This window comes from Carassius auratus, chromosome 39 (assembly GCF_003368295.1).
Source record: "Carassius auratus strain Wakin chromosome 39, ASM336829v1, whole genome shotgun sequence".
In the NCBI taxonomy this organism is placed as follows: Eukaryota; Metazoa; Chordata; class Actinopteri; order Cypriniformes; family Cyprinidae; genus Carassius; species Carassius auratus.
The window spans coordinates 2,266,098-2,282,600 of NC_039281.1; the positions used below are offsets into that span (position 1 = coordinate 2,266,098).

The 16,503-nt window shown below is 37.4% G+C and overlaps 1 protein-coding gene across 2 annotated transcripts in view; it reads right to left on the reverse strand.

Moving 5' to 3' along the window:
* Positions 1 to 16,503, reverse strand: part of LOC113057646 (serine/threonine-protein phosphatase 2A 55 kDa regulatory subunit B beta isoform-like) — a 48,988-nt gene that overhangs the window by 18,788 nt on the left and 13,697 nt on the right. Inside the window, exon 1 of one of the 2 annotated variants that reach the window (XM_026225089.1) lies at positions 3,529 to 4,055. The exons of the other annotated variant lie outside the window; for it this stretch is intronic. Within the exon in view, the coding sequence (XP_026080874.1) occupies positions 3,529 to 3,598 (70 nt within the window). The 5' untranslated portion in view covers positions 3,599 to 4,055. Of the gene's footprint in view, positions 1 to 3,528; positions 4,056 to 16,503 lie in introns of those variants that run through there. 2 annotated transcript variants of the gene reach the window in all.

Here is a 16,503-nt window from a genome sequence, read left to right on the forward strand (position 1 = left end):
GTGTTTTTACTGCATTCCTGAAATATTAACTCCATACCTAAAAGTTCTTTATGAACCCTCATGGAGTAATTTGATATTTCTCTTTAGCTTATGGAAGGAGATGCCAATACGGGTGTTTCTGAAACACCCCTCTATCACCTATCTGTCAGGGCTTTATTAGGTTTGGGACCCAGCAAACCATTACTGGGACTACAATGTTACCCCTGCGAAATCCAATTACTATGGCCGTGGCACTTTAGTAAATTAGACAAATTGGAGAAAAGAAGAGGTTCTTTGGTAGGTCACGTTCCCGGGTCAGAGGGCAGATAGCAATGGTTGTTTCAGAAAAGAGAGCACTCGATAATCAAAATCAAACCATGCTTGGAATGTGAATCATCACACATCAGTCTCTGGTGTAAATGATCCCAATGGAGAATTTCAACCACTTTAGACTCAGATGCCTGTTTTCAATGTGGGTCTATAGACAGAAGCACACAAGGGTTATAGTGCTGCGTTATTAAACTCTGTCTATCAGCCTCCGCAGCCTGCGGGAGAGAAACACAGAGCGAGAGTAACCCCGGACCTCAATTACGCTACTGAGGATGTCTGCAGTGGGAAAATACCATCATCATCTACTGCATCACATGAGCAAGGCAGTATGGGTATGTGGTGAGGGGGCGGGGTGAACGACATGCATTCATTCAGTCAAGACTAGAGCACCATAGACTGTAACACTTAAATGCAAACACATTTGTGCATCATTTTGGCATATTAAAACCATAGTCCATTTGAGTGGCAAATATAATGTGAAAGAATGCTGTCTGTTTTAAAAAAAAAGGGCTGTGCTGTGTTAAAAGGAGAAATACTGGAACCCAGGAGTGTAAAAATCATAACGGCCATATTTACATGCACTTATTTTAAAATGTATGCGTTTAGCAGACACTTTTATCAAAAGCGACTTACAGTGCATTCAGGCTATGAATTTTTACCTATCATGTGTTCCCGGGTAATCGAACCCCCAACCTTGCCTACCAATTGAGCTACAGGAACACTATTTATTATTTTACAGTTAAGATTTAAAGTATAATAATTTCCTTTTCTCTGTAAAAGACTTTGACATGCTCTTCAGATGTTGGAATATGTATATGTAATCGGAACATATACATTCTTTTCTGAAAATACTGGAGATGTTTTCTCGTGCATGCTTGCAATTTTGGCATGTATCTTGGCAAACTTCACATTCTAAACAGTAAAGCACAAGAACAGTTTGCAGAATGCACAATTATAGTAAGAAAAGAGTCATCATCTTGCTCCAGAAATATGCTCGACTATGCTCTGAATCTAAAATTACCCAGAATCACATATAAATAAATAGGTAATGTGTTTAAATGACACTCACAAAATTGGAATATGTCCAAATTCGAATTAATATTCATGTGCATGTGAACAGTTATTATGTGGGATTCATCCTTTAGTTTATTCAGAATGCAGTATGACTTTTTCAATTGCAAGATGAACCTTTAGCTCCTCCCAGTCTTGAATATTTGGTTATATCCTGGCTTGTACCCATAATCATGCAGCTCTTAAGCGACAACTGTGTATTTGTGTAATTAGAACAAATATCGAATGTATTAAATAGCTCTTTCATCAAATCGCAGCAACAGATATGAGAACAGCACTGAAAACAGCTGTAAATGTTGAGTGAAGCCACAAGTCACTACACTGCAAAGAGAACAGATCTTCATTGCCTGATAGTGTCTGTGATGCATACTTTGAGAAAGCATTTTAAAACCTAATTCATACATACTGTATGAGACAAATGCCAAGTTGCTTATGATTTACCTAAACTGCTTATTATTGCGGGTACTATCGGGTATCGGTATGCAAGCAAAATGTGGTCAGCCACATTCTTTTGAGACTGCATGTGCATTTTAAGTATGTTTAACAGAGAGACATCGAGGGACAAAATCGCCAGCGATAAATGCTCTGCAGGTTATGGTGTGTATGTGTGTGTGTTTGTGAGCAAATGCTTCACTGCTGCTGTGTGATTTACTGAGATGCTGGGTGGCCATAAACCAAGGAGACCAGGGGCATTTGAGTCCAATGGCTACAGATTTATTCTGCTCTTTACTATTAGATCTGCTTTGCAAAACCTTCCACAGCCATTAATCACCACCAAGAAAGATGCCCACTGCTGCCACACCCAAAGCTTGCTTTTCTACTCTTTCTATTCTCCAAAAATTAAAGGAGATTGTTCACCGGAAACCTGTGCTGGAGTGTGTGTTGCCAGGCTTTATCATAGGTATCTGCACATGCATGTTAAACGTGTGGTAGCAAAGAGTCAACTCATTGCATGTACAAACACTTTTATGGAAACTTCTATGGATGCGTAACTTCCAGTGCGCTGTCAACGCCTTTTAGCTGAACTTCCTCTATTGCTGCTTTCATTGATTTTACAGTGTTACTCTATTATATATAAAGCTGTTCTCGTACACACCCTAACTTTCCAAACCATAACCTCCCTGTATCACTGCATTGCTAATATCGAACATGTTTGCACTATTAGTTGGGAACCTAACAATAATTGATGATTGCTTTATTCAAAAATGTTTTTACTGAGAGTTGATTGAATCTTAACAGCAGCAAGATTAGAATCATGGATATTATATCTATAAAATTAACATAAAATTTAAAAGTGGATATATTTTTTAAAATCAAGTAATTCAACTTAAAAACTTGTGTACCTTAATGACATTAAATTTAAAGTACTGAAAGTATTAAAATTGAACTGATCAAATTGTCTGTACAAGTAATTAATATATATATATATATATATATATATATATATATATATATATATATATATATATATATATATATTATACTGATTTAAAAAAAAACTGGGTTGACTCTTAAAAAAAAATAAAAAATGAAGTTGAAATTGGTTATTTTGTTATATATGTTGGTTATTAATTATTTTGATGATTTAATATAGTGGAAAAATATGTTAACATGACTTATTATTGATCATATTTTACCTTTTAAGGTATATATGATTGTTTATCTTATTTTAAATGCTTTTTCTTTTTTTAATATTGATATTGTTGAACAATAGTGTTTTTAATTGTCTTTTAATAACCACTCAAAAAAGAAAAGTGTCTGTGATGTTCTGTTATGCCAGTCATATCTGACTCATTGTACACGTCACCTCTCAATGGCCACTGCCCTATAGTAACACCTAAAACCAGAGCTCAGACTAATGCAAGATCTATATATAGTCCTAAGCCTATAAAACAGGACAGGCATATTTTATGAATGTGTCTTTCAAAATCGTGTGATCTAAAGAACAATGCACCTCACATAATACCAATGATCCAATGCACACTGCATTAATGTGAGACTTCAGATCACCAAGTCTGAAAATCATCAATGCCTCAACAAGCACTAACGCCCAATGCATTCACATACATGGGTCATGATAAGAGACCCCTCAACCCCCACCGTCATTATTATAAGTAAGAATCGAATTCAGTTCGATTTCACAAATACCTTCGGTTGCATAGTTATGGTCCGGAAGGAAGCTGTTGTTAATTTTGCGGTTTTCACACTCCTCCTCCATTTATGATTCCGTTATATGGGAATGTTGAAGTATACACGCAGGAATCCATCGTGGACGCTGAACATCAGCAGGCGGTTTGCGGATCCATCGCGGTGTCTGTGGCCCCTCTCGTGAACGTGACGGATGATCTGATGCCCGCGGTGATACAGCTGGAGCTCGACTGGCAAGAAAATCCCTCAGCAGTTCATACTTAGCGCATGAGAAGCACTTCTTAAACAGGTGTACTGGCGAATCCGTTAAGAAGATCGCATATCTTGAAGAGCTGAATGAGAACGAATGCATAAAGGTTTAAGGAACCCTAGTACCCTGGTAAACTGGCGCAGGATTTCCACCTTCTGAGCCGAGGAGGAGGCGGGGTTATGCGTCAAGCGCTCGATCATTCCACGTCTCTGTCTCTCCCTCCCTCTCTCGAGATGAGCACATACAGTCTGTTTCGTAGTTTCATAGGGTTCTGTCTGTTCTAGAAGTTCTGCCTGAGCGCGAGCTCCTCCCAGTCACACAGGCGCTGTCCAGTGCTGAAATCACAGCGTGTGCCATGACGAACGACAGCGAACAAATTACCTAAAAACGATCACTGCTACTGATTTAACTCAAATTTTCTTAAAAGTCATTGGATGCAGTTTGTATAGCAACTGAATCCAAAATGTACCATGAATGAAGTTCCCTTGAGTCACCAGCTCGGACCTAGCTACTTTAGTTGACTGCAGAGAGCGAAGTTTGGGGGCGAGTGAGGAAAAATCAGAACAAGCTTGGAGGATTTTACACACAACATGCACGTTTTAACAATTAAAAGAAGAAGAAGAAGAAGAAAACAACAGCATTTCATTAACAACTGAAAGATATCCTGATTAACGAGCGTGAACAGACGGCGCATGCGCATAGCAACAGTTGAGGGATCATCCAGCATTTCAAGCTGGAACACTATCGGGCAGTACACTGCAAGAACAATTACTATATATATATAACTATATGATCATATTAGAACAATATCTCCACACCAGCTGACAGCTGATAAGTCTGTTTTTATAAGCCTCTTCAGCTTTAAATTTTCCAGCTCATTATAGCAGGATTGATTCTGATTGGGTGTCGATTTTTATCGTTCATCAGCTTTAATCATTATCGTCCTTGGTGTGAACAGGCCTATAGGTCCTGTAATACTATTTATACTTTTATTATAGATTTAACGTGACATGTAAAAATATTTCAGAAAAAAAGCATTAACAACATGATGTTTTGTTAACAACGATTTATTTAAATTACACAGCATTTAAATGTCTTAAATGACTGTCTGTTTGGCTAATGCTATCTGTAAAAACGACTATTTGCGTTGTGCAAGATGAACTGGAACCAATTAACCATTTCTGTCTCTCTCTAAAATTACTAAAAAAATAAATAATTATTGTTAAACAACAGACATTCCTCAAACGTCAACCCCCCTGGGAATATTCTGGAATTTTCCTGTTTGACATATTCTGTGGTGTGACAAGCTATACTTCATCTAAAACTGTTTTACAGATATTATGCATGCACAAGTTTAATGCCTCATTTAATCGAGGATCTACATGGAATATTTGTAGTTTAATGAATTATTTGTCACACAACAAGAAAATTTTAAATGTAAAAAAATGTTAAAAGGAGAACAGAAAGTAGCATAAAAGTAAAGGCAACCAGTTAAAGACTCTAAAATAGGCCCTGCACTTTGCATTTAAAGTAAACATTTTGATGTTAAAGATATAAGAAAACCATAGATATGGACAGTTTATACAGAATTTTAATATTATTCTCTCTCACCTTTGCTTTCTTCCTTCAACGCTATTCTTGAATCACTGATATTTTCTTGAGGAAGTGCAACTCTAGTTAGTTTTGAAATGTGAAAACAAGCCTCTTGATTTGAAGAAGTGATACGTGTGCAAAGGATTCGCAAATCTGTCACACTGGGTTCTAGTCAGATCCCTTTAGGGTCCCATTCTCCTTAAGTGTCTAGACCAGACGATGATTAATTCGATTAGAGTCTAGATAGATTTGATTTACATGCTGATTTTAATATGAAACTCTGCAGGGACTTTCCCCTGCTACTCTCACCCTGTCTTTAAGCATATTTTCCACTGTAATCTACCTGATGCCAGTCTGAAACAAATCTGCTTTGAAGTTCAAAACCAAAACACAGGCATAATAAATGTGCCGAGGATCCTAAATGCACCAGGCATTTAATTCCAAAAGCCAATTTGCAGGTAAAATCGGTCTATCTACCCTTTCAGACAATTTCATAAGTATAGTCCATCATCACATGCCATTTTCCACTTAATCACCCATTAGTTTCCATTAGAATGCATGTGTGCAGCATGTGTGGGTGAGCTGTAATCAGGCATATTGCATTGCACCTGTTTTCATGTCATTTTCAAACCTTTCCACCCCACTGAATATATCTGAAGCTTCTAAGCCCAAAACCTGCATGCCGTTCCTCTCCCCTGACAACAATCCTTATCATTATTCCAAGAGGGAGACAAAAATCAATGATTTTCTGTCGGGGAGAGGGAGGACCAGGATGATGACAAATTCCAGTTGGCATCTTTTAAAGATCAACAGGGAGAGCATCTATCTGTCAGTCAGAGGGAGCGAGGGGGTGAGAGGTATGGAGGGAAAGACAGAGATGCGGAGATGCATTAATAAAAAAAGAGAGGGAGACAGTCGAGTGGGACAGGCTGTTTTACAGTATAATTAGAGTGAGAGCTGCACATTGCCAACAGCATCCACAGTCTGCTTTAAGATCAGTGGTGGTGCTTTAATTAAAGTCTTGCCAGTCTGAATTTCCATTTTTCTGTAGCTCTGACTTAAAGTGCCACCAAAAAATAAATTATATGTTATGTTATTATTTACTCACCCTCTTCATTCCAAACCTGTATGTTGTTCTTTATGTGGAACACAAAATGAGAATCTTTAAACTTTATCAGTGCTGTTTTAGTCAAGTAATGACATTTTTAAAGGGGGGGTGAAATGCTCGTTTTCACTCAATATCCTGTTAATCTTGAGTACCTACAGAATAGTACTGCATCCTTCATAACTCCAAAAAGTCTTTAGTTTTGTTATATTCATAAGAGAAGATAGTCTGTACCGATTTTTCCCGGAAAAACACGACCGACTGGAGGCGTGACGTGTGGGCGGAGCTAAAGAATCAGGTGCGCCAGTAGGCTTTTGCGTTGAGAGCATGTGGAAGCTGTGACATTACCGTGAGGGAAAAACCATCATCCAAAACAAACCATGGCTTACAGTCAGATTCAGCCGTTTATTTATGATCCAGATTTATTTATTTATGGCTGAAACTGAACGAGAGCAGCAGCAGCAACGACTCGCTCCGAGCGGGGCTCAAACCCGGGTCTCGGCATGGGAGGGGACACACTAACAAGGAGGCAGAGATATTTGAAGCAGTTTTACTCACCGCCTGCGGTTCCAACACACCATCATGGCCCTTTTTCGTTGGGATTGCATCATCCTTAAGAAATAAACGATACGCAAATCCGTCGTCAAACTGGGCCTTGTTTGTAAAACAAGCATCTTCGAAATGCAGGGAACAAACAAAAACACTTGCACAACTCCGTTGATGCTCTGTAAAAATAAACTCCATCTACTGGTCCCTTAATGCTGTTTTTTTTTTTGGTAATCTGTGCAGGGTTGTCTTGCCCTGGCAACCAAAAACACACTCCTTTTGTGACATTTCGTGACGCTCTGATCAGTGAATGTGTGTTGTGCTCTCAGTGCTCTGCTATACGGGAGCGTGCGCTCTTCCGGCAGAAGTGCCTCAGGACCCATATAAGGAAATTCCGCTCCATCTAACGTCACACAGAGCCATACTCGAAAAAAACTTTCCGAAACTTGTGACAAACCGGAAGGAGTATTTTGGGAACAAAAATACTCCTTCAAACGTACAACTTAATTTTTGAAACTTTGAAATCCAACTCTTTTACAGTGTAAAAAACTCAGTATGCATGAAATAGCATTTCACCCCCCCCCCCTTTAATGACATTTTAACTACAGTAACCTATAGATAGATAGATAGATAGATAGATAGACAGATAGATAGATAGATCATTTGAAGAATTATAGTCAATTGTATTTGTTTAATTATAATTTTTTCATCACACAAAACTATCATGAATTAAAAAAACTTGCAATATGATGCAATTAAAAAAAAAAAAAAAATCTTCTGTATTTGTCCCATTTCAATCCTGACATATGTAGTCGGATAATTATTATAATACATTAATATAATAAGAAATACAATTTTGCAATATCATGTGACTTGTTTTTGTACAAGTAAAATAACTGGATGCGGATGACATTGGAAGCCTTTGCACATTCACGATGCAAATGGCAGCGTCTTCAAGGCCACCTTGGGCTCTCTTCCACCCTGCATTTATAAATGTGAATAATGACAGCTTTGGTCTTTGCTTCCTGAATTGCATGTCACAGTTAAAGCAGCAATATCAAATTTAATAAGATCAATATGTTCTCTCAGAAATGAACTTTCTGTGCCTGTGGAAAACCTTTGGTCTCAAAGAGATGTATGATCTGCTATTTAAAGCACTCAAGGCCTGGGGCTTTCTCTTGTAGTTTAGCCCATGCAATGGTGTGCATCAAGGCTACAACACAAAACATGAAGATAAATACAATGCTGTGATTTCTTCATGGCCAATTGCTCGCACTGATGTGCAGTAATTGTGTTGGCCTGAGGATGTAGGTCCTTGAATGCCTGCAGCGCTACAGACCAATCGCTGAATTCGTAACAGAGAACAGTCTTAGTAATTTCCCAATGGTTAATCAATACATCGATACTGATCCTTAATCCTCAATCGTGCATCCTGCAGAAATGATTTAAGATTATTTGTGGGCTGTGATTAGTGTGCCAAAATCAATAAGCAGCACTAAATCAAATGACTTTTTTTTTCAATGAAAAAAAAAAAAACAAGATACACAATTCACCTTATTTTTATAGCAATTATTACAATACAGATTATTTTAAAGTGACTTCACCACATTAAACAGGAAAGTAACAGAAGCAATTATGCAAATTTCAAAGAGCTAAAGCATCTCTAAAAAGACCATAGTGTCATTATTCAGCTCGAGACAGTTCAGTATTGATTCAGTTCAGTTCAGCAGCTCTTTAGAGATCATTTATAATGAAACAAGTTCATTTCCGCTATAATGTCTCAAATGCACTATGCACTTACTCTATTTTTGGTATTTTCATACTCAACACAATTCTTACATTATTAATACCAAAAATGGCAGAGAATATTGCACAAGAATGCAGAGTGCACTTGAAGTTTTAGAGATTCAATCGATCCATCTGCTGAAGTGTCAGGACTAACCAATACTGACTGAGATCCATATAAGAGTAGCTGACTAAACAAGACCTGTGTATCTAATACAGCTACCTGTTTTCATGAACATACAGTATAATAAGTATAAACCAACTGTAAAATGTATCAACATAAATAGAGATGACAGATAATATAAACTAAGAAAATAAGATCATCATGGGAAGTGAATGAAAAGAGAGTGAAAGAGGCAGAGGGAGTGAAAAAGAGGGGGGTTGGGAGAGACAACCAGATGGATGCATAGTTTGGGCTGAACGTTTTAAACCCAGCCCAGAGGCAAGCGCCTTTCTCAGGCCAGTTTACATGTGAAGTCTTTCCAATTAAAAGACTGGGCAGCTCACTCCATCACTGCATACGAAGCCCCGCACATGATACGCAGGAAAAAATATAAGGCTAAATCGTGTGGACGATTTACTAATTTGTTCCCTCAATGTAGTAAAACGGCACACGATTACTATAGCATTCCCTCGATTTACTATTGCGTTCACTCGATTTATAAATTGTGCGCACCATTTACTAATTCATTCCCTCGATTTGCTAAATCATGTGCACGATTTAGCAAATCGAGGGAACGCAATAGTAAATCGAGGGAACACAATAGTAATCGTGTGCTCGTTTTAATACATTGAGGGAATTAATTAGTAAATCGTGCACACAATTTATTAATTTTTCTTGCATGTCATGTGCGGGGCTTCGTACTGCATGTAGCACACTGACACAAAGACTAGCATGCTGGGTAGAGCATTTAGAAGACTGGCAGGTCTGTAACTATTCAACAATATTTATGCACACATTTTTGGTCTAAACAGATAAAAAAGAAACAATGTTCAGGGATTTTTTTCTTTCCATTGATTGGTGACAAGTGAGTGAATAAGTGATTCATTTAGTCATCTGATTCATTCAAATATCAATAGTTTGAAAATAGTTTATATAGATGAAAATAGTTTATATTTAAATATTGTGTGTTTGTGCCCCAGTAACACAAGGAAAGGAATGTATTGCTGTAAATCGCAGAATATGAATTCAGAAAACACAGCATTTCACAGCCATTCCCAGTGGTTGCGATTGAAAGGAGAAAAAAATGATAGCTGTTCAATCCTTTACCATCATACCGGTTGCTAGGAAACTGCTTATGGAACAAAACATTGCTATGCCGCACAACAGCTGTCTGTTTAATTGGATCATTAAAAATCCTAAGTGTCATAATTTGAACCATAGCTGTTCTAATGCAGTTCAAGCACACCTAACATGAAGGTTAATTGTCCAAACAAGAATGAGCGCTGAAAGTACCTGTTTTAGGTGAAGAACTGATTTACTACAGTATCTGCAGAGTAATGGTATTTTAATATGATTTTGCTAATCTCATTAAGAATTAGTCTAGACTATTTCCATGCACAGAAAATTGAATTGAATCCCAACCCTATCCATAATTTATTCCTAAAATCAGTTGGAAATTATAGCTGATTAACAAGGGTGTTAAAGCACCTACCTCTGTTTGTAAGCCTAAAACAGATATTTTCTGAAAAGTAAATTCGATTCTGATTGGTTGATTGGAATGTTGTTTCAGGATCAACAAGGATGTTGATCCAGGAACATGTTGTACTTGGTGAAATCACGCTTGCCAGACCAGAAAACTGCTGTATTTTATATTGTCATCTAGACTTGGAAATGGTCCACAGTGAACATTACAAATCTGTGCCGCTGGAAAAAAAAAAATTAAAGAAATGAAGAATAATAAGAAAGAACATTTTTGAGCTGAAATAAGAGATTAAACTAGGCTTATAGGAGAGAATTTGTTTTCCATGTCTATATGATGTACAAATTTGCAGCATTATAGTAATTATGTGTAATCATTTAATTTTGGCCTGTAGTAATTATCTACAATGGCTGCTCCATCGCCCAGCGTCTCTGCTCTATACCAACAAGGTCTATTTTTCGGTCAGCCAATTATGGTATAAAAAGCATAGCTCTTCAAGTTGGCAGTCAGTCTCCAGGGTTTTCTGTCTGGTATGACTGGAATAACTCTACTCCAATGATGAATATTTTAATAGAGACTGGGAGAGAACAGGGGTTTAAATCTCTCGAGTCTGTCACAACAAGCGTGCTCTGCCAGAGCCCTAACAAGCCCCACTAGAGTTACCGGTGGGTTTTTGCACAGCCCTGCCCGGCCCGGAGCCCCTCCCCTCCCTTCCGGGCCCCTCCCCTCTTCTTTGCCCCAACACAGACCCTTAATCTGCAGGACAATCCCATTTGGCTGAGCAGCTGCCAGGACTGATCACAGGCAGGCTGCAGCCGTCTTCCCCCCGCGGCGATGCCAAGCTGTCCACGGAGAGCCTGACGTGGGCCACCCGCTCTGTTTTCCCACTCTTTCTCTGCCTGTCTTCTTCAATCACTCTCCCTCTCTCTCTCCCTAGGTCTTCAAATCTCTCACTCTCACGTATTCACGTCCCCTTCCCCCTTTTCACGCTTCTTTGCCCAGGGGCACTTTAGGACCGTAGGCGTCCTTCCGGTCCATGCTCTCTGGCACAAATCTTTAAAAAAAAAAGTTAGTGTCTGATAGCGTGGTGACAGAACCATTATAAGAGGAGAATTCTGACTGAAGTGAATCACACGGCAATATAACTCAATGGGGTTGTGATTTGACAAAAAAAAAATAAAAAATCTAGAGTAATGACAAAGATTCTATGGATTTTGAAACTAATTATAGTAAAATTCTGTGAAAAATATTGTTCAAGCAAGAATCAGCTATATAAAGTACTGTTTGTGTTTGGCATACTAAAATTATATAGCAAATTTGACAAATAATTAGAAAGAAACAGCAAGTAACAATAATAATTGTTTTATATGCAACATCCATATATTTTTTACAGTGTAGATTTTAAGCTAAATTTTGCTATATGTTAGGTTGGGGTAGGTTGTCACGTGTAATTTTTTTAATATAGAGATTTTTAACACATATTTATAGACATTTATAATGTATTTTTATAATTGTATGTTTATTTATTGATCGACTGATTGCCAGGTGCTGATATATATATATATATATATATATATATATATATATATATATATATATATATATGTGTGTGTGTGTGTGTGTGTGTAAATAACAATATTAATAATAACAATATTGATTACTGTGAAGGTTACATCAATACAGTGACCCAGTAATCTGCTCAGTGTATGCTGCATGGTTTTGATCACACACAGACTGGGTGTAATTTATCAGTTGTGAGAGACATTGAGCTGCTAGTGTCAGTAGAGCGTGAGGAGGATACAGGTGCTCCAGGGAAAGCAGGCTCTGCACACCACAGTGAGTCTGGCTGATAGGGTGGGCTTGTAACATATGGTGATGGCCATGTGGCAGTCAGAAACACAATCCTGTCATTTATACTGGGACAGACCTGAGTGTAAGAGGGATTTAAGCCTATTTCAAACCATATTTTGCATTGAAATAATTCTTAAAAAAAAAAAAAAACATGATCTCCTTTATTTTCACAGGGAAGACATTTCAACTAAACTATGCTTAGTAAACTTCTTTGTGCAACTCGCCCTGTCGTGAACATTTGTGAATTAGGCTTCTATCATTTTTTTAAGCAATCTGACTGATTTTTGCCAATCAGATTATAAAATGGTCATGTTGTTTATTTAAAATGGTTTATGTATCAATAAATACTGCAAGGAAAATAACAATTTACACGGAATTACATAGAAAGATGTAGTGAAAGGTAAAATATGTAACATTCAAATATGAAAGTATTTTCATGCATTAGCAAAATATGTAAAAATCTATATTAATGAGTTGTTACATTAACCAGATAATGTATCCTCAGAATCCTCCTGGTTGATGATATAATGTCACAGCACCATCTGCTGGTTTGATCTCCACACAACAGTACTGTAGAGATACCATGGTACAATGATGGCTGTGGATTGTATTACCATGGCACTGAACTTTTGTAATATATTCATGTTGCATGGTATGGAAATTTAAATAGTACGGAAAGGCACTTCAAAGTATACTATAGTACTACCATGTGAATGTACAAAAAATGGTATTGCCATGGTACTTTTTTTTTAAACACATGGTATCACCAGGGGTAAGAAGTCTGATTAGCTGGCTACTAGCTAAATCGTCTGGCTTTAATGATAATAACTTAATTATTTTATATGATTTATATTATTATTATATGATTCATATCATTATTAATCCATTACACACAAGCAATTTTAGTTTAACAATTATTATAAAGCATTTAATTTAAATGAACACTAATACTCACAAGAAGTGAATCACACTTGCTCTGTGTTGCAAGATGTGATTGGCTGTCCACCATGATGTCACACATTCATGAGCATGCACTTCTCAAACTCAGGATCAAAGCCTCAGTTGACAGAGATAGTTGATGATCAGCATCATGGTTCCAACAAGGCAGATAGGAGTGGTTTGGTTTTGTCAACTTGAAACTAATCCTTGTTCAACTAGCATCATGGTACAGGCCCCATGTGCAAAACAACAACATAAACATAGCACCCTTTTCTAGTGGAACATCTCTCTCGTGCTGGACGTAAAAAGGAAGTAATTCTCCAGAATGAGCAGCAGAGAGTGCTATAACACAAAAAATAGATTACAGTCATCTCCGTGGACACTTCGTTTTAAGAGCACACATAAATAAATAGAGTTCAAAGTGTACTGCTATCTTTACTCCATGCCCATGACCTGCTGGTACTCATAAAAAGGTCAAATTACAAGCCTACATGTCCGTAGAAAACAAAACACATTTACTGTGTCATACAACACACACACACACACACACAAATAAAAAGCCAGGAGGATAATTTTATTGATCCAAGCTCTCTCTTTATTCGCTCAAGTCACTTAATTGAGTTCTCAGTCAAGTTTCATGTATTACCATTGTCTCAGATGTTTCTCATAAAATAATAATAATAATAATTAATTAATACAAATTAGACAGTTGCTGACAGAGTAAGAGAACAGAGCTATTAAATTAATGTGGATATAATAGTTCAGATTTTGATGAAAAAAAAAATCAGCATTTTGGCAATTCCAAGCACATTGAACACTGTTGAGATCTCTTTCAAAACTAAAACAAACACTTGTGAGAGAACGTGTTCTCACGAGAATGCCTCTATTTGATTTTCATGCAGTCTGCGTAGAAGAAACAAATGTAAATATTAAAGGGGTCATATGATGCGATTTCAATTTTCCCTTTCTCTTACAAGCTCTTGGTGCATAAAGAACATCTGGAAAGTTCCAAAGACGAAAGCCTCAAATCCAAAGAGATACTCTTCATCAAAGTTAAACTGATGTCATTCTACTACCTCTTCAGTCAGTTAAATAAAATAACTGCTCTTGTGCCCTGTGTCACTTTAATCAGACAGAATAAGCTATTTTTGCACTAAAAATCTTTTTATCTGCACTGTTTGTTCACTTCACTGATTTGCACTCTATCTGCCATGTGCCTTGCGCTGCTTTATTTAACTTTATTTTTAATTTAATTTGATTATGTCTTTTTTAGATTCCCTTATTATATAGCTGTATCTTATATTTTATATTTGATCTAGATTTTTAGGCTCTACTGTTAGTGTTATCTGTATGCACCAGGGGTCTGAGAGTAACGCAATTTCAATTCTCTGTATCTATGTACTGTACATGTGGAAGAATAGACAATAAAGCAGACTTGACTTGACTTAAGACTTTGCCACACCACCCTAAAATGGCTTATTTAATCACGCCCCCCACATGCCTACATCACTATGTGGAAATGTATGCATAATGCTGACCAAATGTTCACGCAGAGAAAGACAGCATGGTTGCAGTAACCGCAGTGTTGAAGCAGTCATGTCAGGAAGATGCTGTGTGTTTCTAGGCAAAAGCAAAAGCACTTTATTTGTCCTTATGAAAGTGGAAGCATTTACTTATCTTTAAGATTACTTACAACAGAACAGCAATGCATTTTATGGATGACCATTTCGTGAACCTAGGAGAGGAGGTAATCCTGAGTTTTCTATGACAATCTGGCGCTTCTGAATCAACTGTTTTGTTATTAGTTTCAGTATTTCCTATTGAATGTTCAACTGCGGAGTTTTGCATGTTGCGTGTGTGTGTGTGAGAGAGAGAAGACAGCCACACAGTGGAGTCAGCTGTCTTAAATGTCCGTGGCTTGTGTACTGCAAACACATATGAGCTTCATCACTGTGTCTGTCACATGACTCTGTTCCCCTTTCAGGATTGAACTGGTGGTAAAACTAAGGACATTATTAACTGTCTTTACATTTATTTTGAAAGATGAAGCTGACGAATATGGAAAGGGGTGATAAATTTCCGACGAGTGCTTGCAGTGTTCGACCAATCACAATACACCGGGTCAGTTGGCCAATCAGAGCAGACTACGCTTGTCAGAAAGAAGGACTACGCGAAAACAATGCGCTTGAGAGAGGCGGGCATAGAGGACCTACAATAATGTACAGTATTTGAAAAATAATATATTTTTTGAACATTAAAGCATGTCGACATATTCTGTTACACCAAATACAAAACAAAAACAAAATAAAAAAAAACAACAACATCTAATGACCCCTTTAAAGAGCCCATACCCCTCACATGGTCATTGATCATTTTACTCTCACTTACACTCTTGCAAATGTTGTGCTTCACTGTTCATCAAAACCCAAACAAACCAACAATCTTTCTCTCTTTGAGACACAAACTCTTACATCTACTTGCACAGTAGCATGCTGAACTACAATTCATCCACTTTATAACATATTAATCAAAATGACAAGACTGTGTCCCTAGTCTACCCATATGTGCCTAGAGCGTGAGCTTTTGAGAGGAAACAGAGCTGGATCAATGCTCTGCTGTAGGACTGTTTGCAGTCCTGAGGCTCCAACTGTTCCACACTAAACTGCATCAGAGCAACATCAAAAACTCTGTCTGTACCGGAGATACCAAGAAACGTCAGAGATCACAATGAATCCCTTTTGTTTTGCTGATAAAAGCCAGTTGGCATTTGGAGGACCAGTGTGTGAGTCCAACACAGATGCTTCAATATTAAGTGCAGAACATATTACAAATGTAGTTTTAGTATAGATGGGAGATTCCTAGATTTTTTCGCTATTATCTTTTACTGGCATTTTGTCGCTGTTCACTGTACCCCAACAGAAAATCTTTGTTTTACAAGTCTGTTTTGCTGCTGTTTTTATTTACTTACTTTGGTGCAAAATGTTTGCTGGTTCTAGAACCTCATTCTGATCAGTGCTTTGCCTAAAGCTATAAGTGTAAATCTCCAAAAATGTGGCTTCTTCTGTTCCTCCATGTTTCAACCGTGCATTAGCAAACAGGCATCGCTGACATGTAAATTCAGGCAGTCATGTTTTCATGAATTCAACTGTGTATTGTCAGTAATTTGGCGAGGTTTTTTTCAGCTTATTTTCAAAAGATGGTCTTTTTGGACTGTTACGTGACTCTTTTAAGTGGACAAATCAGGTAGTTGTGATGTTCTTTAA